The following is a 27,654-nucleotide window of genomic DNA, read 5'->3' as shown; positions in this document are numbered from 1 at the left end:
CTTCCCCGTCCCACCGTTGCGGCTGCAAATCCCCTAGCTCCGCTTCCCGACCCCGGGGCAGCGAAACTACGCCTCCCGTAGCCCTCCGCGGCCGGGGCGGAGAGCACGTGTTTCCTCTGCCTGCCTGCCGGGCCGCGCCGCCTCATTTCCCCCATGCGCTGCGGGCTGCGGGCCGCGCCGCCTGCCCGGGGGAGCCAGCTGCAGCCATGCCGATGAAGGGCCGCTTCCCCATCCGCAGGACCCTGCAGTACCTGACCCAGGGGGAGATCGTCTTCAAGGGCGCGGTGAAGGTGATGACCGTGAACTACAACGCCCGGGGGGAGCTGAGCGAGGGGGCCAGGTGAGTGCAGCGGTGGCCACCCCGCTCACGGCTGTAGGACACTCCGGGGAGAGGAGGCTGCTGGGTAGCCCGCCGCCGGCCCGGGGGAGGGGACCAGGTGAGTGGGGGCTTCAGAGCTCACCCCCCCCCCTTTCCCCAGTCCCTGGGGCACCGCGCCCGGTCTGTCCCGGGGGGCGGGGGGCAGATGTTGCTGCCGGCTGCTGAAGGGCTGTGTGCGTTTACACTGACTTGCTCGCTGCGAGAGACTCTGGCTTTCTTTTCCCCCTAGGAAATTTGTGTTTTTCAACATCCCTCAAATTCAGTACAAAAACCCCTGGGTCCAGATCATGATGTTTAAGAACATGACCCCTTCGCCGTTTCTAAGGTTCTATTTAGGTAAGTGCTTTATCCTTGGGATGCCGGGCACCCGGGCCCCACAGAGGAACAGCGGATTCTCCTCTCCCACGAGCTGCTGGCTGTCCCAGCTGCCTCATGATGTCTGTGATTCCCTGGCGGATGTCGTACATCCAGGCCCAGGGTGGGCCAACTTTTTGGCCTGAGGGCTGCATCTGGGTGGGGAAATTGCATGCAGGGCCATGAATGTCGGGTTTTGGGGGAGGTACCTCCAGGCGAAGGCAGCGCATTTGGAGCCCTCTGCCCCGCCTCCCCCAGGGGCCGCAGGGATGTGGTGCCGGCCGCTTCCGGGAGCGGCAGTCCCACGGCCTGGAGTTTCCACACCCCTGATCTAGGCACTGCCAAGGACTTCTTAGGATAGGGTAACTGCAACCTCCCCTTTAAAAGGGCCTAGAGAGCAAAGATCTCTGAGCACCCAACAGTTGTATAAGGGGCCTAACATACTTGCTTGATCAGGTGCTGATCTTTAAAAGAAGCTCTACAGTGTTGCCTGCTCACAGCACTTCCGTGTCACTATTTGAAGCTGTAGGGGTTTGTTCCATTCCTGCAGAACAGGTACAGTCTACTACAAGGGTAATCTTAATAAGGACCTCACATCATACCTGCAGGTATATCTGTAAAGCCTTCTCGTGGCTCTCTCTTACTAGCCCATAGGAAGATGTGAGGTTGATGGATTAAGGCAGTGGCTTCCCATATGGCTTTCTGGTCCTGAGATCCATTTATAAGGAGGCAGTGTGGCCTAGTGGACAGTGCATTGGAGGGGAACTGGGAAGACCTGGGTTCTGTTCCAAGCTCTGCCCCATCTGTAAAAAGGAATAATGTTTACAAGGAGCTGAGTTTTACCTGCTAACACCCACCCCAAGACCCCTTTAAAAGTTTAGCTTGCACCCTTGAGAACTGCATACAAAAGTGAGGTTACTGACCAAGGAACAGGCAGCACCTTGGGCTGTTTGTGATGGTCTTGCTGGTGCTTCACACCTTAAAATATTTACTCGATCTAATGCGAATGGTAGACACGTCTGGGTAGTCACCTCTCAATACTTATTCTATACCACTTTCCTCTACAGATAGTGGTGAGCAAGTCTTGGTTGATGTGGAAGATAAAAGCAACAAAGAGATAGTGGAGCATGTTAAAAAAATCTTGGGTAAAAGCGAGTAAGTAAACATCCTTCACAGCCTGAAGAGTCACTGTCTCCTCTCTGACAGAGCTGTAAGATGTCACAGCACTGACTGAGGGGTTGAAAGTGGACAAGGCCTCTTAAACCAGGAGGTTTAGAACAGTGGTTCTCCACCTTTCCCAACTACTGTGCCCCTTTCAAGAGTCTGGTTTGTCTTGTGTACCCCTAAGTTTCCCCTCACTTAAACTTACAAAATCACATATAAAAATACAGAAATGTCACAGCACACAATTACTGAAACATTGCTGACTTCCGAACTTTTAACCATATAGTTATAAAAAAATCAATTGGAACATTAATATTGTATTTAAATGTCAGTTATAGAGCAGCACAAACAAATCAGGGTCTAGTACGTTTGTTTGTACTGACTTCGCTAGTGCTTTTCCTGTAGCCTGTGCTATTGACAAAGTAAAGCTGCTCCAAGCTAAGTGAAGGGGAATTTTTTCTACAAGGCAGTCCTGGAAAGGTGGTTTCGCTGCTAGCAGCCATTACTGTGGGAGATGCTGCCCTATGAAATTTTGGTGTATGGAAAAAAATGCACCACCACCATGCTTTTTAGGCAGCAGGGGAGAGGGTGGAGAAGAAATACAGCCGCCTTCATAGCGAATTGTTTTTCCTCTTCCAGGGAAACGCTACAGAAAGAGGAGCAAGAGAAAAAGAAGCTGTCTCATCCTGCAACCTTTGGACCTAAAAAATATCACCTGAGGGAATGTATGTGTGAAATTGAAGGCCAGATCCCTTGCCCTGGTCTAGTACCGCTGCCTAAAGAGATGACGGGCAAATATAAAGCTGCCATGAAAGAAAAAGCCATATCCTGATTTAACAGAGGGGGCAATTCTGCTGCCATTCAAGGTGCAGATAGGATACAAGGTGCTTCAGTAACTGAGGCAGACTTCACAGCCAAAAAACTGGTCCATGTTATTAGTCCTTGATTCACGAGAGGTCTTTTCATAAATATGGTTGGACCCATTCATGTTGGTTACTCAGACAAGTGGAAGAAAAATTTTTAAATAAATCTTTTTAAAACTTTAGCTGCTTCTATTTTTCTGTACGTTCTCCTGTCCAGCAAAGCTTCCTCTCAGCCTTGTACCCTGAGTTGCTTATATGTAAGAGGGAGTGCTCGGTCTCAAGTTCATCTACCTTTAATCAAAGAACTATCCTGTGAGTAGGGACTGTAACTGAAGGGTGACATGCCCCAATAGTTCTCTCTCAATTTCCCCACCTGTAAAATGAGACTATTACCAGAGACAAGTAGATATTTGTAAGGGGAGAGTTCTGCAAAGGGGAACTAAAAGAAGCCAGCTTCTGTAATTTGTTTTTCAGGGTGGAGGAGGAGTGAATTGAGGACATGAGAGAGAGCTTCGATGTAGTGAGAGAAGGAGCAACAGGATGCTGGTGAGAGAGGAGGTCCAGTATGTGAAAGGCAAGGAGTAGCAGAAACAAATTTGAGACTCCTGAAAGAAAACAAGTTACACTGCAGGTGACTAAATACAGGGAACCTTGCAAAATTATCATGACTAACTGCCCAATCTACTTTTCCCTACTCCCAGGGTGAAACTAATGATATTTACTTACTAAAGTAAGTAGCCTTAGGATGGATTTTCAAACTTTAGTCAAGCAGGGTAGGTGTATCTTAACCTTGTTCACCCCGATCCCACCAGATACAATTCCCATGTCAATTGACAGCTAAGATGTGGCATCTTTAAGAAAGAGGTACTCACTAGCTCTTGGTAGTACCCTATATGTTAACAAACAAGTCTGATTTTTTTTTTAAAATGGGTCAAAGCTGGGCTCTAGTATTGGCAGCAACAGTGTTACAAGAAATGAAATGCAGAACACTTTTAAAAGATTAAACCTATTCCCTAAACGGTCTCCTACTTCAAACTAAAAGATTGAGCTATGTAGACTCAACCAATCCGTTTTCACCAAACTTGTATCAACACCCAGGTCCTGCTGAATGTTGCTAGATGACAGCATACACCACAAGCAGTAACTTATTTTGGTTTGAATGTGCTGTGAAGTGGAAGAATCACTCCACATAAAATTAAAGTTTTGACTACTCAGGACATGCGAGGAAAGGGAGGAGGGATAACTGTGTAGCTGCACATCTTAATTTAAAGCAGTTTGATATGTCCCCAAAAGAAAATTACTGTAAGGGCACTATATTGAAGTTCCCCTGCTATTGCACACTTAACGTTGGCCCCTATCAGATCCTATTGGGATCCAGACCCACATTTAAAAGCATTTTCCATCTACTGCACACACACACCAAAATAAACATGTTATTTTATTTCTTTACAAATTTTCAGTATAGAGTAGTGCATGCAAGTTTATTAACAAATGCTAGTTATTTGACAATAGGATGTCTTCGTTTTGCTTTATAGTGTAATCTCCACAGCAGTCCATATACAGATAAGGTTTTCACTTTGGAGATCACCTTTACAGTTAAGAGTTCTAGTCTATCACATTTAACATTGATTGAGCTCGTGAGGTACACTAGCATCTTACCTGCTTGTAAAAATACATTGTTACATGTACAATACATATACTTTAGTGTATTAGACTGTAAAACACAAACAATGCAGGATATTTGCAGCAAAGGAACACGCTTTCTCCCCTCACCTCCCAATGTAAAAAACTGAAGCCACGGAACCATTTTTTATTCTTAAATTGAGAGCAAAATAAATTTTGGATTGCAGCCGAGGAGCCAGTTCTGGTTTGGTACAGGAAACAATTTTGCCTTAAAAGAATAACTGCTAAATTGTTATGCTTTTAAAATGTAAACAATTCCATGCCTTGACTAATCTCAAAGCTACAGGGACATGCATCTAACCTGCTTTAATTAATCCGGTGCTAGCACCAGATGTGCATTTTTCAAGACATGCCATGAAACACTTCCCCACAATCAGTTACTATTTAAAGTCACTAAAGGAAATTTTATACATTTACGGGAAGGTATGCATTACTCTGTGCTTTTACTCAGACTGAAACAAAGCTTAAAGAGCCTACTTTTGACTTTCAGGCAGTAACATTACTTATGCCTGTTGAGATTTTAAAAAGGCATACATAACTTATTTAGGCACAACTACAAACATTGTTCTGTCACATAAGAGTTTGCATTTTCATATTCAGTGATCAATAAAATTTGCATGCTAGTGTTAGCATGGTCTGTTTTAACCATTTGCTCTATTTCATCTAAAATTATACACACACAGTTAGGCCAAAACTTTCAAACACATGTTCCTAAAGCTAAGCACCTAAACCTAGATTTAGAAAACAAGAGTGACTTAATTTTTTAGAGATGCAGGCACGTGCATCTTCCATTGAAGCAAATTCTGGTACCCAAATCAAGATTTAGGTGACCAACTTTGGGCACTCACACTTCAAAAGTGATGACCTTCATTCATGTGGATCCTAACAAAGGCTCATACCTGGCGCTTAAAACACATCCAACCTTATTTTACATAAGGCAATCAAGTTTGATTCACTGATGTAGATTCACACTCTTTTAAAGGAAGTGAATCAAGTAGTAAACTGAAGTACTGAAGGGCATTATACAGCCACAAACTTTGTCCTTCAACTTTTTCACAAAATTTCAGTTTAGTGGCTTTTCTATTGCAAACAAGATTTCTGTTCCCTAAGTGCTATGTAAACAGGGTTCCAGTCTCACAAAACACACACATGATCATTCTGTCACCCAGAGTTTACAAAGGAATGTGCAGGTTCCAAAAAAGGAATTCGAAATTGGATGGTTTTCCCTAATGTTTTATTTTGCAGTGGTACTGCGCTTTCTTCCTGAAAAGAGGGAGTTAGATGTTTATTTTTATAAAAACTATTCACCTCTGAACACAGCTCAGACCCCTCTACTTTTATTCTGCAATTTATGGCCAGTGCAATGGCAGCAGCTTAAAAAAAAAAAAAATGGGAAAATGAAATGGCAGTATAGAAGGCTTTTATATTTAAAAAAAAATCTCAAATACACCACCTATGAGATCAGTTATCAAATTTGTTTTTAAATCCCTAAAAATCCCTTTACATATTTGCATTGCACAAATTGATCTGTAGCTTTTATATTCTGCAGCTCAAAGAATCATAGCAGCCTGCTTTTTAACAGCACTTTCTTGTAGCACAATAAGGCAGTTGAACTAGCTGTAACAACTTGCACGGTGTCATTTCCACGGGAAACATCTGATGCACAAAAATTTTAGAAAATAATGTTGGTCACTTATTAATGGAAGTCCAGTTTTAAAGGCTGACCTATAATATTGCAACAAAACCAAAGGAAGAAGGAAAGATGGCAGACTGATGTCTGCATTGTCAGATTTTTTTGAATCATCTATTTCCCTATTAGCACTTTCCCATTTTGCCCAGAAATAAGCATGTGATGATAATCAACAATTTAAAAAAATGTTGTGACAAAGTTCATCATATTTAAAGTTTGTATTATTAAACATGTTTGAGAATAATATAATAGTATTAGAATATTCAGTTTTATTCTCCCAATCCAAATAGTAGTGGAAAGACCTAAATGAAAGTGCATTGCACAAAATTCAAGATTCTTCTCATCCTTCCCTCTTGTAACCTGTGCTCCTTATTTTTAAATTCAGTCTGCTTCATCCTCCAGCATTAACAGTGGACTATAAAGTTATTTTTATGTGGTCATATTATTGCTTCAGCAATTGGATTTCTCTTTCTGCTTTGCTAATGTGCGCTTCAGTTCCTTTAAGTTCTCTGTCAGTACCTCCACCTCATCCATCCGTCCGCTGTGTTTGGCATCAAAAATATAAGCCTTGATATTATCAATCTGTTGGAGAAGGAGTTCTTCTTCTATAATGTCCTCTCCTGAGATTTCATCATCATCAACTTCAAAAGGATTGGTAGAAGACAACCCTTCAAATGGATTACCAGAACTCTGAGCATTCACAGACTTTTGAAATGGATTTCCATTATCTTCAAAAGGATTTGGAGCACAAACAGTTGCCTCATTTTTTTGCTGATCTTCCTCCTCATCTTCAAATGGATTATATTCTTTTTTATCACTGTGCAGGGCTTTGGTGGGCAAAGAAACCACCTGAGAACTGCCACCAGCCAATGTGTTAGCAGGGTCTTCTTCTACTGGACTAGTATCTGCCTCATCTTCAAAAGGGTTTAGGAACACTGTCTGATTTTGGTCGGTCTCTCTGATGTATTGTAGGGCATCTCTGGGTTTGGTTGGGAAGACTGAGTTCTCTTTAGTTACCTGTTTCTGGACAGCATCTGGAGACGGAGTTTTAGAACTTAGGCTGCTTTTGATCTGAGTGGTATCTAAGTCCAAAGCATGTGCTATCTGGTTCAGGTTTTCTTTTCCAGATTCATGCTGGTGCTGCTTCACTTCTCTGAAGTCTAGAGAACGTGTCCTTGAGTGTTGAGACATTGCTTTGTGTTGTTCCCTTTCCCACTCCTTCTCACGAAGGACCTGAAGCTGCTCCCTCTGCATCTCTTCCTCCTCTGCCTGCCTTTTAGAAAGCTCAATAGCTTTCAGAGTTTGCTGCTGATCATATTCATCTTGAAGCTGTCGCAGGTTCTCTTGCAACATACGGACCTCATCTAACCGATTAGCTGCCTTTGCTTGCTTAATAAAAGATGTAATATTGTCAATCTGCTGAAGAAGTGGGTCAGCTATTTCCCTTTGGCGAGGTAAGCTAGATGTAGGTAACCAACCTTCAGATTTCTTTACTGTGCCTCTTTTTGGATAAGGTACCTCACCATTGGGTGCAGCTGTGGATCTGGAAGCCAAATCTTTCTGCTTTTCCTCCAGTCTTCTCTGTGTTTCAAGTGTTGCCTAGCAGAGACAAGATTTAAAAGGAGACCTATGAACGTAAACTCCCATTTTTGCCTGAAATTTCTGTGCCTATATGGTTCCAACACCTGAGATTACTGTAACTGAAAAGTGTTAGTCACTTTTTGAGTTATTTTGTGCAGTTGACAGCATTTGTATCAGGTCAGTTTCCCCTTTGCTGAAAAAACTCAAACATCAAAGGACCAAGAAAACCCTATTTTAAAAAATTCAGTGTGCACTATTTGAAGGTTGTTCCATCAAAAATGAAATATTTTTTAAAGTAATTTTAAAAAGTTGACAGTGTCCATTTCAGAACTGGGCAATATGCACAAGTCTCTCAAAAAGGGAGGATTACTGCACTACTTTGTTCTGTGACTCATTATTTAGATTATAGGAGCAACGTAACAGATTTTTACCCATTTCTACTACAATTGGAGGAATGTACAGGGCTCAAATAAGATATTAATGTTAAGAGGCTTGTCTTGGTGTCACCCTTGTGTTCTGTGTTGATCAAACAAGACAAAACTCAGAGCCACAATTTAAAATCTACACTCAGTAATTTCCACCCAAAAACTAAGATCAGGTTGCTACAGACCTTCTGACCTGCAGTTATGCCTGGGGCAGTATTTGTATTATGCAGAATATACTGTTCCTCAAACAGTAACAGCCTGTTAGTAGTGGGGGTTAAAATACCTTTTCCCATCCTAGTATTTGCAATGAGTTCAGAAGGCCAATTACATGGAGATACTTCTGGATCATACAATGATGTGCCCATCCAAACTCACAACATGAGCACATCCCAGAGAGAAGCAATTATCACACTTCAGAAGATGCTGGAGTTCCTAACAATAACTAGATGGTTTTTTCCTTGAGTTGATTAGGAGTTTCACAAATCAACTCAAATCCTACCACAGCTGCCTACATAAACCCTCTCCTGCTCTACACTAGTAGTGTTTATATATAAAGTATATAACTGTCATCCTCTTCACTGAAGGTTGTGTGCACTTACTGAAAAACGTGCCTGATGAGACTGCAAAGAGCAATCCTAATTTGATTTGGGTATTAAACTGACCAAGCCTGTCTCTAACAGATGCTCTTGTAATGGAATATCACACAGTATTAATTTAAAGGAGTCATAAATATAATGAAACCTACAGAAATCATATACATTAAATCTTAGACCAGAGGGCAAATGTGTTCTCCCTCAGGGAAATGCACTGAATTGAAGAAAAAGATTCTCATTCCTCTCTCTACTCTTACCCCAAGACATACGCAGCCTGCTATTGACTCCTTTCTCCTCACAAGACATGCCCTTTCTCCCTCCAGGGAATACCAAAACCTCATTCCACAGGGATCCATAGAGAAATGGGCCAGTTCCTGAAAGACTAAATGAGACACAAAATCCAGTGCTGCGAACAGTTACTCACGTACACTGAGGCACAATGGAGTACTAAATGAGTAACTAATACAGGTGTGTGACTGCAGGAATAGGTCCTAACACAGCTAAAGCTAGATCCACATCCTCACCTGTTTTTCCATGTGCAGTTTTCTATCAATCTCCTGTTTTCTTCTCTCTTTCAGTTCTTCATACTTGTCTTTGGTTGGCAGGGACATCAGACCCAACAATTTTTCCTAGAGAAGAGTATAAATAGTAAAATATTACTGATAAACTGCAGGTTTTTAGCCTACTCAAAAACAGAAACTCTATTTAAAGAGTAAGGTGATCTAGTGCAGTGTTTCTCAACTTTTCTATACCACAAACCAATGCTCAACAGAAAAAAGTTTCCCTGCAGCAACTTAATGCTCAGGAAAATAATGAAAGCACATCTTGGTACGAATATACACTATTCTGAAATAATCGGTTTCTGGAGCACACATTTTAGTCTAATATCTCCTCAGAATTAATGAAAGTCTGAAAAGTTTAGCTTACAAAATAAAAAAAATAAATGAGTTTTCTATATATTGGTACTTAAAATATTAATAAGCAAAAATTGGTGAAACTAGATGTGTAAAGTATGCTGTCATTTCAAGAAGAGCAATTAAACATGTTGCACAAGTGTACAGTATTAGGTTTCCAACACAAGTTATCTTCATGCCAAGGGAAAGCCTTAAAAGGCTCATCAGGTCAGACTGCAGGATATTCACCATTTAAATAGCCTGAAAAGTTATTCTTCTCCAATACGTAATTTAAGTCTAGTCATGGTTCCAATTTTTGCTTATGAAGAGAAAGCAGCAGAAGAATCACATATGTGCAACCTATGCTTTGTTTACCTGTACAAAAAGGGTAGCTGAGTATCTAATCATTCTCTGAAGTTGTAGAGTTTTGGGATGAGGTTGAGGCTCTTCATTCAAGCCTAGACTCAAAATCTTCTTACTGAATCAGAATACGCATACAGTGAATAAGTACAAAAATAAGGGCCAGGAGTAAGAAAAATTCAAAGATCCAGGTGTTAGAGACACACTGTCAACCTACATTCAGACAGAAGCATGATTTTTCTTAATATATTAGTACTAGGGCTGTCAAGCAGTTAAAAAAATTAATTGCACTGTTAAACAATAATAGAATAGCACTTATTTAAATATTTTAGGATGTTTTCCACATTTTCAAATTTCACAGTACTCACTTCATATTTATTTTTATTACAAATATTTGTGCCATAAAAAACAAAAAAATTGTATTTTTAAATTCACCTCATACAAGAACTGTAGTACAATCTCTTTATCATGAAAGTTGAACTTACAAATGTAGAATTATGTACAAAAAAAACTGCATCAAAAAATAAAACAATGTAAAACTTTAGAGCCTACAAGTCCACTCAGTCCTACTTCTTGTTCAATCACTCAGACAAACAAGTTTGCCTACATTTGTAGGAGATAATGCTACATGCTTCTTGTTTACAGTGTCACCTGAAAGTGAGAACAGGTGTTCGCATGGCACTGTTGTTGCTGGTGTCGCAAGATATTTACAGGCCAGATGTGCTAAAGATTCATATTTCCCTTCATGCTTCAACCACCATTCTAGAGGACATGCATCCATGCTAATGAGGGGTTCTGCTCGATAACGATCCAAAGCAGTGCAGACTGACACACGTTCACTTTCATCATCTGAGGCAGATGCCACCAGCAGAAGGTTGATTTTCTTTTTTGGTGGTTTGGGTTCTGTAGTTTCCCCATCAAAGTATTTCTCTTTTAAGACTTCTGAAAGCATGCTCCACACCTCATCCCTCTCAGATTTTTGAAGGCACTTCAGATTCGTAAACCTTGGGTCAAGTGCTGTGGCTATCTTTAGAAATCTCACATTGGTACCTTCTTTGCGTTTTGTCAAATCTGCAGTGAAAGTGTTCTTAAAGCAAACAACATGTGCTGGGTCATCTGAGACTGCTATAACATGAAATATACAGCAGAATGGAGGTAAAACAGCAGGAGACATACTATTCTTCCCCCAGGAGTTCAGTCATAAATTTAATTAACAAATTATTTTTTTAACATGTGTCATCAGCATGGAAGCATGTCCTCTGGAATGGTGGCCAAAGCATGAAGGGGCATACAAATGTTTAGCATATCTGGCACGTAAATACCTTGCAATGCTGGCTACAAAAGTGCCATACGATCGCCTGTTCTCACTTTCAGGTGACGTTGCATATACAAAGCCAGCAGCATTATCTCCCATAAATGTAAACAAACTTGTGCGTCTTAGTGATTGGCTGAACAAGAAGTAGGACTGAGTGAAACTTGTAGGCTCTAAAGTTTTACATTGTTTTGTTTTTGAGTGCAGTCACGTAACAAAAAAAAAAAAATCTACGTTTGTAAGTTGCACTTTCACGGTAAAGAGATTGCATTACGGTATTGTATCATCTGAATTGAAAAATACTATTTCTTTTGTTTATCATTTTTACAGTGCAAATATTTGTAATAAAAATAATATTAAGTGAGCACTGTACACTTTGTATTCTGTGTTGTAATTGAAATCAATATATTTGAAAATGTAGAAAAACAAAAAAATATTTAATAAATTTCAGTTGGTATTCTAATGTTTAACAGGGTGATTAAAATTGTAATAAAAAATTAATCATGATTAAAATAAAGTTTAGTTAGTCGCGTGAGTTAACTGTGATTAATCGACAGCCCTAATTACTTCAACTAATACCTAAGATTACTGAAAAAGTTTACAGAAAAATATTGTTCAATTGGTTAATTCGTGCCTTTGGCAGCACTTTATGTATAGTCACTTTCACTATAGTTAATCTCCCACGTGAGTGGAGGTCACACAGTAAGAGGGGAAACAAATATTCTTACAAATTAGCAAGTGAACCTGTAAAACTACAAAATATGGATAGGGTGGACAAGAATACTATTTAAACTTGTTTTTAAAACTGAAAGTGAAGCTGAATGTGTCCCTTTAAGTAGACAGAGGTGCTGTGCGCATAGCAGATTCATGACCTAGCATGATTGGTTTTTTGGTTTGTTTTTTCATATTCTCACAAACTCTATTAGAAGAGGTGATTTTTCTTTTTCTGTGTTTGATTAAATTAAGTACAGTACATTTCAATTTCAAACGTTGTGTCTCTAGTTTAACCCATCCACTAAATAGTTATAGAAATCTCTCTCAACAGTTTGTTCCTTACCTTAAAGCATCTATTAATTCATACACTTTCTGCACCTCCACCCTCAGGTCATTAGCATGTTCAAGATTGTAGGTCATCTCCCCAGCACTAGGAAAGAAAGAAAGAAAACACATCCTCATTTACACTAAGTTATGTCTTCCAAGCAATCTATACAATAGTAAGAATTAACAGGAGGCCTTTTAATATTACTTATCTCTTCTGTCAGATAAAAGGACTACTGCAGCTAATAAGATTTCAGGGTGAATGTTCTATGTTAAACTCATAAGTGAAAAATTTCTTATTTGCAAAAATGAAGACAATGGTTAATTTGTGAATTCTAATGTTTCACAGAAGAGGTTTACTGTATGATTTTGCCACAGCTAGCCTAAAGTCAAAGCCCTTTGGGATAGCATCTATTGTACTTGTCTGTAAAGTATTATGCAGACTTCTCAGATGAAATTCTGACCACTGACTTAAATAGGGCCAGAATTTCACTCATACTGCATAATAAACATTCACTGATTCAAACCCTCTACCTAACACCCTCCCCTCATTTTCACAAACATGTACATCACACCGATGTACAAAGTATCTCTCCAGGCCACCTAGATGAGATATTTATATTTAGCTTCAGACATTTTAGACTGTCATCTGAAATCTCACCAGAATTAAGCTAAAGATGAAACCTGTCAACTCTAAGATATGCTTTAATAATTTAGGTCATTCACATTTACTAGCTTAGCTTCAGCCACTGAGCTGTGTCTAATATTTGGCTATAATGAAATCTCAGTGTCTAATATTTGGCTGTCCTCAAATTTCAATAGAGAATAGGTTGCCAGTTTTAATTACTGTAGACTTTGTATTAAAAACAGATTTTTAGGGGGAAAAACACATGCAAGAAAATCACACAGGCTTACTTTAATGATTCTGCCATCTTTATGTATTCCGGAGCCTTCTGGTCAACCTTCTCCATGCAAAGCCGGAGTTTCTTGTTTAATCAATCAATAAAATCAAGAGATTAAAATGCAGCTCTCCAATATTAGCTATACACATACTCTCCTCACATAAAAAAACCAGACATTTGTATGGCATAAACCTTTCATCTGGGGCATGTGCATGTGAGAGTTTAGCGCTGATGAATGCTCTCAAATTGACTACCTGGGACAATGAGGTCCTCTATTTATTATCCACACAACAAACGCAGAATGCGCAGTAGCACAGCAAGCTTCCCTACACTGCCCCACCACTGAACCAAGTTCAGAGACCATTTCTAGGGCTGACGGTGTATATCTGTCATCATGACTTCTTCAGTCCTTGGCCTCTCTGCTGAGATTGCTGACAAGAGGACCAATTAGCGCTAACTATGATGTTCTGATATGTGATATTGACATCTAGCCACTACGAACGGAACTAAAACCCGTCAATCCATTTCAGAGACATCACCAAAGAGCCATCAGATTATGACTTTTAGTCACTAATGACTTGGACTGTATTTGAACCCATAACCTAGAACCAAAGGCTCCTGTCATAGCCTATTACTAATTTCCTGAGCCATCCTGTTCACCTGCCCTCCAGCCCCCATACAAGAAACAGTTAAAAGCAAAAGGCATAGATTCTGTACAATCCATTAATGTAGTGCAGACACACAAATACGCACATACACATTTCTTTTAAAATGCATTTTATGAGCAACCCAGCTGAGGAAGACCAGAATTTAGGGGTCACCTCAAAACTACTGTCTCTAGATGATTAGAAATAAAACAGGTCACAAAGTGAGATGCTTCTTCATCAGGCTAGGGAGAAGGAACCAATTATTACACAGCCCTACGTACATTTAGATCCCAGCGAGTGGACAGATAACACCATCCTGTATTCCATTCTCCTAGAGTGGTGAACAATGAATGGTCCACGGATAAGGGAAGTCAGATGAGGGAGAATAAGGCAGGAACCACCTATAGTTCTATGCCATCTCCCACACCCACCCTGAGCAGGTAATAGGTTTTATTTTACCTCATAGAGTTTCACAATATCCGGTGTGTATTCTTTCTCATCAATCTGTTGCTCTCTTTTGAGTAGGGTGTCTTTACAGTGCCTACAGCAGCGGATTCTGTCATCGTCCTTCTCATCCAGAACTGAGCTCACACTGCTTACACTGCTAATGCTGCCACGGCGGGAGCTATGGATACTGTTAGGTGAGGAGTTTGGACTAGTATGAGAGGCCAGGGCCTCTTTGCTGGCACTGGTGAGTTTGCCTGAAAACCACACACACAAACAAATGATTCTGTAATACCCAAAAGGCCAGGGGTTCTCAAACTGGGGGTCATGACCCCTCAGGGAGTCACGAGGTTATTATGTGGGGGGTCACAAGCTGTCAGCCTCCACCCCACACCATGCTTCACCTCCAGCATTTATAACAGCATTAAATATTAAAAAAAAAGTTTTTAATGTATAAGGGGGGGGTTGCACTCAGAGGCTTGCTGTGTGAAAGGGGTCACCAGTACAAGTTTGAGAACCACTGCAGAAGGGAATGAATATTTCCAGTTTCTCATTGGAACCAAATTGATACACATGTTCTACACATGTCGGAGAGGAAACCACCTTGCTAGGGAGGAGGAACTAGCTATTGGGACATCCTACATCCCTTTGTAAGTAAGCAGTTTATCAGATTAGCAAGCCGCTAATCAGATAGATGAGGACCTTATGTTGTAAGACTCTCATATCCAATAATAATTACCAAGATTATTTATATATTAATAATTAGCCAGAGTTATCACAGCTCCTCTCTGGAACTATAGGACGGGCCTGAAGACACAAAGGAGAATTAAATTAAAATGACTGTATGATCAAGACCAATGTTAATCAAGTGATTTTGTGAACTAATCCACATTTAACTCATAAAAGGGAGGATAGTATTTTTGTCACAGTAGTGTCAGTGGGTTCATTACAGACTTGATAGCTGACCACCGCAGAACACTATCCACCTGTCTTCTTCCCACTGCTCTCTTAAATAGTCATTAGTTCTAGCAGACCAGAATATAAGGGCTGCAGCAACAATTTGTCTTGTTTAGTCAAAGCTACCAGGTGCTACAGCTGCTAGGAGAAGACATGGTGTAGCTGTCAGAGCACATCACTAGGAACCAAGAGATCTGGATTCTAGTTCTGTTTACCTGGGTCTAATACTTATCTAGCCTGCAGTAAGGCTTAATTCATTAATGTTTATAAAGCACTTTGAGCTCCTTGGAAAGATGCTACAGAAAATGAAAAATTACAATATTAAAGAAATTCAACTGCACCACACTGGGAAATCTTGGGAACTGGGAATACCAAATGGAGAATCATAGATAGGAACCTTTGATGAAAACAGACATAAGCAGCTCAGATGGAAAAAGCTGAACCCCTTTAGTTGGTGTTCTCAAAGAGAGGACGACAGGAGTAACTCACATCTGCCCACTGTACTCACTCGCCAACGGAAGGCTGACAAGCTCCATACACTTCTTGCACATGATAGACCCACAAAGGCGGCAGTGATGACGTCTGTTCCGAATGCTGAACTTATTACCACAGTCTGGGCAGAACGGAACATCCTGATCATTGACCCAAGGCACAACAGACTTCTCTATAGCTGTTCATGGGGAAACGGACACAAAAACACTCCACCTTAGAACCACCATGAAATCCATTTATCAGCTGGTGTGAAACATCAGGAAAGTTAGTTTGATGTAAGCGTGTACCAACCTCTTATTTTAGCTGACTCTGTATTTGTTCTGTCAAATGACGTAAGCTGGCAAAGGACACACAGAGGAGTTAATCAGGTCAACTGCATGCTTCTCATAAGACAATATTTACACACCTCAAGAATGGCATTTTTAACAGCTTGGACTGCTCAGTCTTGACAGCATTCTCTTATGTACTAAAAAGGTAATCCGTCATTTACAGCAACCTCCCTGTACTTTCCCCACTATTTCTACAGCAACACTGGTGTAAACAGCACATGACACACGTAAGCCAGGTGCCTGACCTGAGGACTCACACTAACTTCGATGAATACAACAGATTGCTCTTGTATATTCTTCCTACAGCACCCATCATCACTGTACCTATGAAAAGATACAAGTAAACTAGAGCTACGAGACAGGGTCCATAACAGAATATGAATAATAAAAGATTTGGTGCAAAAATATGAAGCAGACAGTATGGGGGAGGAGCTTAGCACTGCAAAACTAGAAGAAAATAGTAAAGGGATGGCACTTGGCCCATTGAGAAGAAGAAGTTCTTAAAAGTATAATGGACAACATGGAATAGGGGCATTAACTCAAATTGAAAATGGAGCTCTTAGTACAGGACACACAAGAAAATGAGAGCCAAAAAGGAGAATGTATGGGAGACAAAATATTTATGATTAAACCTTCAACATTTCTGAAACAATTTGGGCATTACACAAATTGTGCACATTACAGATTCAAACAAGGTTTTACATCAGGTCTTCTATACATTCACAGGAATAAACAAGAAGTAACAAATTTACCTTTTCTAACCTGATTATTAATTTATTGACTTCAACAACATAATGATCAATTCTAGCTGCTCGGTGTTTCTTGAAATCAGAAAGATGACTCCTCATGGCACCTGGTCAGAAAAGACAGATTAAGAAAGTCCCCAGATTCAGTCACATAATCTTGTAAATGTCAGTTTAAAAGAAACGTTAATCTCTTTTCACTGTTTGCTACTGAGGTTCAAATGGAATTTTAAAGACAGATTGGAATCCTGTTTTTTAACAGCACTGCTTTGAATAGAATTGTAGATTAAACCTCTTATCTGCAAACTGGCTTTAGTGATAAACGGAGCACTCTACTTCTACCACTAAAATTACTAGCATTACTTTAAAGACAGCAAAAGCAACCAAAAAACCTCTTGCTATTACTCTCTTGATCCCTCAATTACCAGTCAACAACAGCTTACTAAATGTAAGAGTTACTTCCTTTTCATTTGCTGACTACCACTGGAATTGGGAATAAAGCTGTCAAACAGATATTAAAAATGTATGCAACTGCAATTCCTCTTTCAGATTTCTAACTTCCCTTTTTTAATCTTCAAGGATTTTAAAATCTGACTGCCAAATACATAAGAAAAATCAAAACTGCATAATCACTTCAAGAAAAGTGCAATTCAACACAGCTCAAGATGTTTCTCCTGGTTCATATTATATTCTCAGATATGCGGACAAATCATGAAGTAATTACTTTTTTCCTGTAACACTGTTGATGGAGCAAGAAATCAATGCTGAGGTTACACTACAAATATTTGTTCATAAATATAAAACAGCATCTGTCGCTTCACCTCCTCATACTAGTGCAAGCCAATCATCACATACAAAATATGGGTCTCTCTGAAGACAAAAATTCCTTATGCCTTGCTGCTGAAAGAATAAAACATTCAAAGCCTAACTGAACAGTACAATACACCATGAAGCTCACCAAACTTAGGCTCTGGCAGACCAAAGGGACTGAGTTCCAGAGGTGTAGGTCTGCCATCAGTCCTGTGGGATTTCATCCCACGACCCAACAGCAAAAATGCCCCATAAAACAGTAAGCATAACAACAGAATACAGCATAAGAGGCAGTCTCCAATAATGATATTAGAAGTAGTTCGAGGTCCAAACAAGATACCCTTGAACTTTAAATAAGTCTTTGATATGGACCTGAGCTTTACCAAGCAGGCCTGTCTCTAACAGTGCCGGGCCCCCGGACCTCCCCCACAAACTCAAACCCAAGCAATACAGAAACATTGAGAAAATCTGAACCTGAATCCATACTTAGTAGCTCAGGGACAAAGTAACACATCTGTTTTTTAAAATGTTACTCAAGAGCCTGAGTACAGTTTAATAAAACAATACACAAGACATCAGCTCTCTACACAGTGGACCAAATTCTATGTAGACTTACAATCTGTGCAACTCCAATGAAATCAATTGGATTGTACTGAGTGTAAATTAACAGAAAACCTGTCCTACTACACATGGCTTTCCTGTTTTCTTACCCAGTTCTTGGGGCTCCCACATGTATGGATCTACTCCACCATAACTGAAAGACTCGTATCGCTCCTGAGCTCCAGTATCAGTTCGGTCATCTCCATCTCGTTTCAATAGCTTCTTCTTTGCTTTTTTGGCCTTTTGGACTAGATCTGAAAAACAGATCGAACACTAAGCAATCAGTCTCTGAACATTTGTCATTTGAAGCCACTATAAACTTCATCTGCTCATTTAGCATAATTCAATTTCCTTTAAAACAATAATAGTTTTCCTCCTTCATAAAAATAAGCTGGCCTGGTGTACAGAACCAGAAAGCATCCCCATACTTATGTCAGACAGCGGTGAGGCTGGACATAAGGAGATGCTTGGCATTCACAGCTCCTGTTGATAAACTGGAGTTACAGGTGCTCAGCACTAGCATCAGTGTTTGATGACAGAAAATTATGCAAAGAAATTAATCTAAATAGTGAACTGTTGACTAAAACATCATTGCAGGGGTCCAATCCTGCAAGTGGTGCACACTTTGCAAGTGTTGAGGACCTCTCAATTCCCAGTAATTTCTCTGGAAGATGAGGTTACTCAGCACTTCACAGGATTGAACTTCAAGGGAGAGAACCCTGTCCAAAGTCAACTTACTAACCCAACCCTAAGGAAAGCTACAAAATAATGATCAGCAAATGCCTTATTATCTTCATTAAACATTATAAAGGCAGCTACTTAAACATACCACTATCTTTAGTGCAGTACCTTTGTTTTCGAATATTCTGCTTATAAATGGCATTGCTTTGCAGTACTTAGTTACATTCTTTGTAAATTCACACAAAAAACCCACAAGTAAAAAGATGACATTTAGCAATATTGTAATAGTGAACATATTTTAAATATTAATGAATTCTACCAGACTACTTCACATGAGATGAATATTACTGAGAGGGGGGCATGGTCTAGTGCAGAGGTGGGCAAACTCCAACCTGAGGGATCGTCCTACCCTGCCCAGCCTCTGAGCCCCCAGCCCCGCCCCTGCTGTCCCCCCTCCTCTTCAGCCTCACCTCGCAGTGCTGCCAGCACTCTGGCCCGCCGCTCCTGTCAGGCAGTGCAGCTGGCTCCAGCATGGTAAGGGGGCGGGGAGGTTGGATGATGGGAGTCAGGGGACAGGGAGCAGTTGGATGGGGAGGAGGTTGCAGGAGGGCAGTCAGGGGACAGGGAGCGGGGGAGTTGGATAGAGGGTGGGGTCCCGGGGGGGGGGCGGTTAGAGGTAGGGGTGTGGATGGGGTCATGGCAGTCAGGGGTCAAGGAGCAGGGGGGGTTGGATGGGTCAGAGGTTCTGAGGGGGGTGGTTAGGGAGCGAGGGCCAGGCTGTCTGGGGAGGCACAACCTTCCCTACCCAGCCCTCCATACAGTTGCGCAACCCCAATGTGGCCCTCAGGCCAAAAAGTTTGCCCTCCCCTGGTCCAGTGGACCAAGCAAAGGACTGGGAGTCTGAAATTCCTGAGTCTTCATCTGTATTGCCACACTTGCCCCTGAGATATTGGCCAAGGCATTTTAGTATTCTGTTTCGGCTTCCCCCTCTGTAGAGATATGGGAATACTTAGCTACTGACACATGGGGATGTTATGAGAATTAATCAGCTGAATGCAAAGAGCTCTGAAGTTGAAAAGCACTGTAAGTACTATGATAATATTGGTCAAATTCTCTTATTTGGCTCAACCTGGTGTGAATATTAATGTGCCAGTTAAACCATCTTCCCAATTACCAGCAGCTCACAGGAATACAGTGTACCCTGACAAAGACTTATTTTTCAAGCAATCTGTGAAATTAAAACACTGGACAAAGTACTAGATATGAGAACACACAAGTCTGATTCATTTAGCAGCTATTAGAGTGTAGGTAAGCAGCCTATTATGTGGAAGTTACTGTTCACTGCAGTGAATTGCCTGCAGACCCTCCCACATATAGTATTTTAAACAGAACAAGTGTCACATTTATCCACCAGCTAGCAATAATTACATTTTGTCCTTCTAAAGCACCTTGCTTCCAAGGATCTCAAAGCACTTTATACAAATATTAAGACTCATAACAGCTGTGGGTTGAGGTCACAGGTATGATTAGCCCCATTTGACAGATGGTTAAATTGAGGCACAGAGGATTAGTTTCACATAGGTTCAGAGTCAGTTGCAGAGTTAGGAATACAGCCGAGAAGTCCTGACACCCAAGACTTTCCTCTAGACATACTTCATTTCTAATATTACTGAAGTGTGTCACCAAATCTATCCCCTGGCTGTTGGCAATAACTAAGAGGGTGTGCCACAGTTCAGGGGGGCTGCTAGGGGTTTATACTGTTTTTATAGACAGGAGCCAACCTTAACTTTCCAACCACTGCCTATGCTGTAGGAGGAGCTACAGTCACTAGTCCAACCAATTAAATAAGAAAACAATTACTATTAGCATATTACAGATGAGCATTAGTAGCAATCCTATAATTAAGGTTACGTTGATACTTTCACTTAAAATTAGGACTAAAATCCCTGTTTCACATTTTAATGATGAGACAGTCTCCAGTTTATCACAATTACTGTTCAAAAAACAAAACGAACTTTTCTAGAACATTTTCTGGATAGAATACTTGATAACTATACAGGTAAAGAGAAAACTAAGAAATTACAGTTTTGAATTTCAGCCTCCAGGGTTTTTTTGTTTTGTTTTTAGCAGTTTTGGTTTTTGTTTTGTTTGCAGGACACAGGGAGTAGCCCACAGCCACTCCAAACTACACACCATACATCTGCAATACCACATCCCAGAGACAGGCACTTTTGACATTTAAAAAGTATACAAAATAAAAATTATTTCCCTTGATGAAGTCATCCGGAATAATTTAAGCAACAGCCAGAGCCAACGTGTGGCTAATATTAATGTTTATTAATTCTGTTTATAAAGACCTTTGAAACCCTCAGGTGAAAGGCTCTATAAGAAGTCCCGAGTTAATGGGGTAACTAGGGCTGGCTTAGACTTGCTGCGGCCTGGGGCTGAAGCCTGAGTCCCACCACACAGGGCAGAAGCTGAAGCCTCATGGCTTCAGCCTTGGGTGGCAAGGCTCAGGTTACAGGTCCCTTGCCTGGGCCTGAAGCTTTTGGGCTTTGACCCCCCGGCCCGGGGTGGTGGGGCTCAAGCTTTCCGCCTTCCTGCATCCCAAGCAATGGTGCTTGGGTGGGCTCAGGCCCACCTGGGTTCATGTAGTAATTTTTGTTGTAATAAGGGGGTCACAGTGCAATGAAGTTTGAGAACCCCTGCCTTAGTGAATCACAGCTCTTTATCAGGTCAGTACCACTAAAGTGGATATTAAATTATTTATATTACCAAAGCCTTAGGAACCCTAGTCATGGACTTGGACAACATCATGATAGGTGCTGTACAACCACATTAGCATCTTAGTCTTTGCTACTCTGATATCTTCATAGAGAGACAACCCAAATCTGCATATGCAAACAGTGAGGAGGGAAATCTGTGAAGATTATTTTGTTCAAGGAACTGGAGTCAAGGGGTTAGAATATGGTAATTCAACACTGTTGGTTCCTGAATGCTTTTTGCTAGCATATATATTAAACAGTTTCAATATGATTGTAGACAGGGGCCTGAGTTAGCACCACCAGCAGCTCCTCAATGGCCACTATTTATTTCTTTGTCTGTGAAGGGAGGGAAACTTGGTTTCTCTTTGGCCAGATTTAACCTTCAGGTTATAGGTTTAGTATCTTCACCACTGGCATAACTGATTTACACCACCCTACACAAACAGCCTTGATTTACACCAACTTACATAAATAGCCTTTGTTACACTTGTTTAACAAAGCCTTTGTTTAAGGCTTTCCAGTCTCTTGAGCTGTGAATTTCCAGTAAAGTCCTTGTTTAGAAATATCTATTTACTATCAAGCTACTATCTGGCAGTTTCTAACAAATATTGTAGGATAGAAATCCGTCACACAAATAATATATAACAAGTGAAAAGTGAATAGTAACATTATAATGCACTTCAATAGTTGTCATACAGTATCTACTAAAGATAGAAAAGTTATGTGATTGCATGGTACTATCATTTGTCATAAAAAGTTTAACACATATATTAATGCGTCATGGGATACATGCAAATTGGAAACCTGCTGTACTTTTCCTCATTGTTATCAGTTACCCAGCACATCTCAGTTAAAATTTACAGTCAAAAGGGCTACCTGAGGAGTAAGGTACTACTCGACACAAGTGAAGATATAATCTGGTTTAGAGATTTTTTCTTGTGGACCACTTCTCCTTTCAGTCATAATGGCATAGACCCATCTCCTCCATCCATTTCCTACTGTGCAAACCATCTCCCATCTCATTCCTGATCTCATAGATAAGGCAAAATTTTTCTCACAGAGGTCACGGAAGCCTGTGACTTCCTGAGACCTCCATGACTTCAGCCCGCGACAGCTGGGAGCTGCAGGGTCCCCTGCCTCCCACGTCGGCTGGGAGCTGCAGGGTACCCTGGGGACTTTGAAGGTCGGACAAAAACAAGAAAAAGTATGGGTTCCTCATGACTATCAGAGACAAAAGGTTCTTTCACATCCACTTCATCTCCCCCCACAATAAAAACAAATAAAAAGTTTAAATTTAAAAAAAACATAGTACATTAACACAGGCCCATGTAAAAAGCATATATAAATGATTGTCTTATCCATCCACATTTAGGACACTTTGAACTCAGCAAGAAATCACTTAGAAATATTTCTGATGTGTAGTTTGAATACTACTCCCCCACTTAATATAAAAGCAATTTTGTTGTTTTCTACGCTAGGGTGAGTTTTACTGGATATGGCTTGACATGAATAACTATGACAAAGTAGGCAGATAAAAACAACATCCTTAAAAATGCAAATTAAAGAAAAATCTGAAAAAGTGTGACTATTATATTTTCAATTAAAAGGACACTACTGAGATAGCAGAACCCAAAATTTAGGTGTTTTTTGTTTAAAAGCAAAAAAACAGTCAGGAGAGCTAACAAAACCTAACACAAGGTCTCTTTTTCTTAAACCAATGAAAAGAATATTGTTGTTTTGGTTTAAATATTCCAGAGCGGTGCTTGCAATTCCAATACTACAGCATTGTGCGAGTGCACAAGAACCCCAAGAGCGAAACTGACTAGTCTACTTTAATTGTCCAAACTGAGTGAATGGCTAAAAGCAAATGAGCCGCTGAAGTGGTGAAAAGTAAATCAGATTTATAAAACTGAATTTTAATAATCTAACAGGGGCTAAGAGTAACAAAAGCTATGCTTTTAAATAAAAAAGATTGTTTGAATATATGGCTTTTAATCTGTGTCCTTTTAAGCGGCAGTGTCAATTATAGTTACAAATGATAAAAATTCAAAATTAAGGAAAAACAATTAAGCAACTTTCCAGAAAAACACTCAAAAGACTGTTTCTGCACATTTTACTCTACACATAAAATGAAAGTGTATATGAACAAAAAGCTACGAACAATCTTTTATCATCACAAAAATGGAAAAGTATGATTATCTAAACAGAAAAGAAATCCAATATAAATATACTCAAGGCACCCAACAATTAAGCGGTTTAATTGACAAGTTCAAGGCATCCACATTGTAGTCAGCTGACAAATCCAGTCAATTTTTGACATTATGCCCAGGGAAGTTACAAGGAAAACTGCTATTAATTCTAACACTATAAATCATCCATGTACTGACAACTTTCACAAAAGTGAAAAGCCAGCATTTTCTAACTTGGATGCATAAAATTAGGCATCTGAAAATCAAGCCACTTATTTAGGTGCCTAACTTTAGGCAAGCAAGGTAGAAAACATTTTTGAAGCTTTCTGTTGGAAACTGTACAGTAATTATTCTTTGGCCTAAATCCATTTACACATAAACCAACCCTACTCCTAACTCATTTTAATCAATATTTTAGTGAAGTGAAATTTATAGGTGAGATGCTTTTAGGAATCTGTAGTACAACTTAAAAGATTTTTCACTGTATGGAATTTTACAGAGCAGAAGTTAAAGCTGCTGTCATGACTCTTACTTCTGAGCTGTCCTTTGACATCTCTGTCCTCGCTTGAGTGTTCTTCTTCATAGTGAGACTGAAGCTGATAGAAAGACTGCAGATCCTTCAGGCACAGTGGACACAGAAAACCCTCTCTCACTTCTACAGGGTCATCAAATGGAGGAGGGTAGCTTGATGCCATGGTGTTTTGTTCACTCGTGGGATACTGCTGTCCCCCAAGTCTTAGCAGCAGTGGAACAGCAATATGCTGTTTATGAGCATTATGTCAGATGAAGCAACTGAGCTAATGAAAAGAAAGTGCCATCGTCCCTTGTAGCTTGTGCAAAACAGCACTCTGAAAGAGATCCACAGAGCAGTTTTAAACAGGATGAACAGTTTTAACTCAGTAACTCTCTCTGATCTTTTAATACTGATACTTTTAATAATCCAGTTACAGCCTAGAACACTGCTCCACAGAGGACTGAAGGGCTCTCAACCTTTCCAGACTACTGTACCCCTTTCAGGACTCTGATTTGTCCTGCATAACCCCAAGTTTCACCTTGCTTAAAAACTACTTGCTTACAAACTCAGACATAAAAATACAAAAGTGTCACAACACACTATTAATGAAAAATTGCTGACTTTCTCATGTACCATATAATTATAAAATAAATCAATTGGAATATAAATATTGTACGTACATTTCAATGTATAGTATATAGAGCAGTATGAACAAGTCATTGTCTATATGAAATTTTAGTTTGTACTGACTTCACTAATGCTTTTTATGTAGCTTGTTGTAAAACTAGTAAATATCTAAATGAGTTGGTGTACCACCTGGAAGACCGCTGCGTACCCCCAGAGGTACATATACTTCTGGTTGAGAACCACTGGACTAAATCACTACTTCACCTCTTCATATCACATGGTGCACAGGACCCTCAAATATTTTGTGGGTGGAAAAAGTGGACCCTTCCTTCAGGCAATACTTTGGCGTAACACACAAGTTTCTCATAAGCTCCTTCACTTGGGAAGAAAACTTCTATGAAGAATGACAAGGAATGCTAAAGGAAATAAAATTGTGTGTCTGACCCAGAATGCTTGGAATACTGGAAGCATTCTGGTAAATATTTTTAGCAGTACCAAATGTGACAGAGGACAATTTCCTGGATACACTGTAATGAATTAAGTTAAACCTTAATTAAGTTTAATATCTTTGGGATCCATTGTATAAAAATGTAATTGTTTCTGTGTTGTTACTGTATGATTGTATGTAAATTTTCTAGGAGACTGACTAATGTAAACCTTGGGGAAATATTAGGAACTTCAAAGAACCGTTTGGGACAATGGAGGTGAAGTGGGTTTCCTAGGTGGTACTTGGGAGGCTGTTCAGCGTAGAAATACTCCCTGGGAAGGGACAGAGACATGCGTCTCCACCCAAAAGAGGTGTCAGCCAGGGGTTTGAAGCCTGAGCGTGGGGTGCTTTTGCTGGATCAATGAGGGGAAATACGGGTGCTGTTGCCCTGAACTGATGCCAAGCCAATGTACTAAACAGTTGAATAGGACAGTGAAGGATCTTTATTGCGGAGAAGAGTAGGTCAGGAAGGTAGGCACACCTAAAAGGGAGGCAGCCTGGTTGAGGGTCTGCTTCGAGGAAGGAGGTAGATCTGGTCCAACATGTGTTTGTAGTATAACTTCCTGACCTGCTCCACTGTATTCAAGAAAGGGCTTAATCTATTATTCTTTATCTGATTCTAACTCCTTCCTACTCTGTAATTTAGTTTCTGTTTATGTCCCTGCCTGTACATTACATTGCTTTGTCCCAGATATTGTTATGCCATTAGTTGGCTCCCAGCTGTTGGAATTCCTTCCTAATGCTCTCATCACCTCTTATCTCGAATATTCACATCACAGGATACATGAGAAAGCTGCTTTGAAAACTATCATCTCACTTGTACATTACATTGTTCTGGGAATGAAAAGTGTTCACATCCGAACTCCACAACACGCTTGACATGCAGCCACCTCTAGGGTGGCGCGGCCAACAGCGCAGAGCAACACTGCCCCAGTTTGTGAAAGGAAGCGAGGAATGCCACACCCGACTGGGTGCGTGATGGGCATGTAAAGTGACCCGGCCGCGGCCCAAACCGGGACAGCCTGGCAGTCGTGAAACTCTGCCAGGTCCAGGTGACCCGCCTGCGAGACCTGCAGCCCCCGCCCTGGGTTCAGCCCTGACTCCCCGGCACCGGGGCGCTCCCAGCCGCGCGCAGGCAGCAACGTCAGCACCCCACCCGCAGCTCACCCCACTGAAACGGGCGGGGGGGGGGGGACTACAATACTCTGGGGCCCGGCAGCCGTTACTCGGCCCCGCCCACTCCCGTGAGCGAGCGGGGAATCCCCCCGCCCTGCGGCGCAAGGCAGAGGCGGGCGCGCGCCCCAGCCAGGGTGCGGGCAGGGGCTCAGCCCCGCCTCACAGGGAGCCCAGCCCGGCGGGCGGGAGCTAGGGGGAACTCGGAGCCCACCCCGGGGCGGGTCTCACCTCGGCTCCCGGGCGCGAGAGGCCGTGGCCCAGCCGCGTCTGGCGGCGCTCGGGGCTCAGGCCCAGGATCCGAGCAGGACGAGCGCCGAGCCAGCGATGAGGGAGTGAGGCGGGTTCATCCGGGACAGCAGGGAGGGGCGGGGCCCGGCCGAGGCGCCGCTGCCGAGCGTCGAGTCATGGATCGAGTAGGAGGGGCTGCTAGGAGAGCAGGGAGGCTTGCAGCAGAGCAGGGCCAGGGCTGGAAGGGATTGGGCGGGGAGGCCAGGGCCTAGGGCAGGGTGTACCCTGGGCTAGAGCATGGGCAGGCTAGGGGCTGTGATCCCTGTGGAAGTGGCATTGTCAGAGCCCATCTCCAGCATTGCCAGCCCGAACAATCATGAGATTGAACAATGGGGAAGGGCAGGGGTGGCTGGTTTCTGGTTTCCGAACCTTTAGGCTACACTCCCGTCACGTTTTCATGCTTTTCTCTGCAACCCTGAGGGCTGGGGACTTACTGTTCTCATTTAAATGAGAGCTGAGATTCTCTTGTAATCAATTGTCTTCACAAGTTGGGGCCGTGAGCAGAACATCGTATGCTGCAAGGCTTATGATAAAATTGCGAGAGTTGGCACATAGCTCCCAGAGCTGGGGTACTATGCAAAATAGGACATATTACAAGAGTGGAGATAAAATTGCAAGTGTTGGCAGTACTGTGTCTTGCTCAGCCCCCTTCCCCTTTTGGAGTAGCT

At 41.4% G+C, this 27,654-nt stretch overlaps 2 protein-coding genes across 2 annotated transcripts; one reads left to right on the top strand and one right to left on the bottom strand.

Moving 5' to 3' along the window:
• The first annotated feature begins 89 nt into the window (after positions 1–89).
• MRPS25 (mitochondrial ribosomal protein S25) lies at positions 90–2,942 on the top strand. The gene is made up of 4 exons (XM_084633338.1): positions 90–340; positions 609–715; positions 1,801–1,888; positions 2,537–2,942. Exons 1-4 carry the CDS (start codon positions 207–209, stop codon positions 2,727–2,729), a joined length of 522 nt encoding a protein of 173 aa, XP_084489464.1. The 5' UTR covers positions 90–206; the 3' UTR covers positions 2,730–2,942.
• Positions 2,943–4,182: 1,240 nt separating this feature from the next.
• RBSN (rabenosyn, RAB effector) lies at positions 4,183–27,048 on the bottom strand. The gene is made up of 12 exons (XM_084633043.1): positions 26,927–27,048; positions 24,427–24,742; positions 18,370–18,513; positions 16,859–16,959; positions 16,069–16,114; positions 15,794–15,955; positions 14,344–14,585; positions 13,251–13,321; positions 12,355–12,441; positions 10,001–10,103; positions 9,257–9,361; positions 4,183–7,732 (listed from the first exon to the last, which is right to left on the bottom strand). Exons 2-12 carry the CDS (start codon positions 24,587–24,589, stop codon positions 6,584–6,586), a joined length of 2,373 nt encoding a protein of 790 aa, XP_084489169.1. The 5' UTR covers positions 24,590–24,742; positions 26,927–27,048; the 3' UTR covers positions 4,183–6,583.
• Positions 27,049–27,654: the final 606 nt, after the last annotated feature.

This window comes from Lepidochelys olivacea (genome assembly GCF_965140295.1).
Source record: "Lepidochelys olivacea isolate rLepOli2 genome assembly, chromosome: 7".
Classification (NCBI taxonomy): domain Eukaryota; kingdom Metazoa; phylum Chordata; order Testudines; family Cheloniidae; genus Lepidochelys; species Lepidochelys olivacea.
This window is presented reverse-complemented; position numbering and strand designations above follow the sequence as displayed.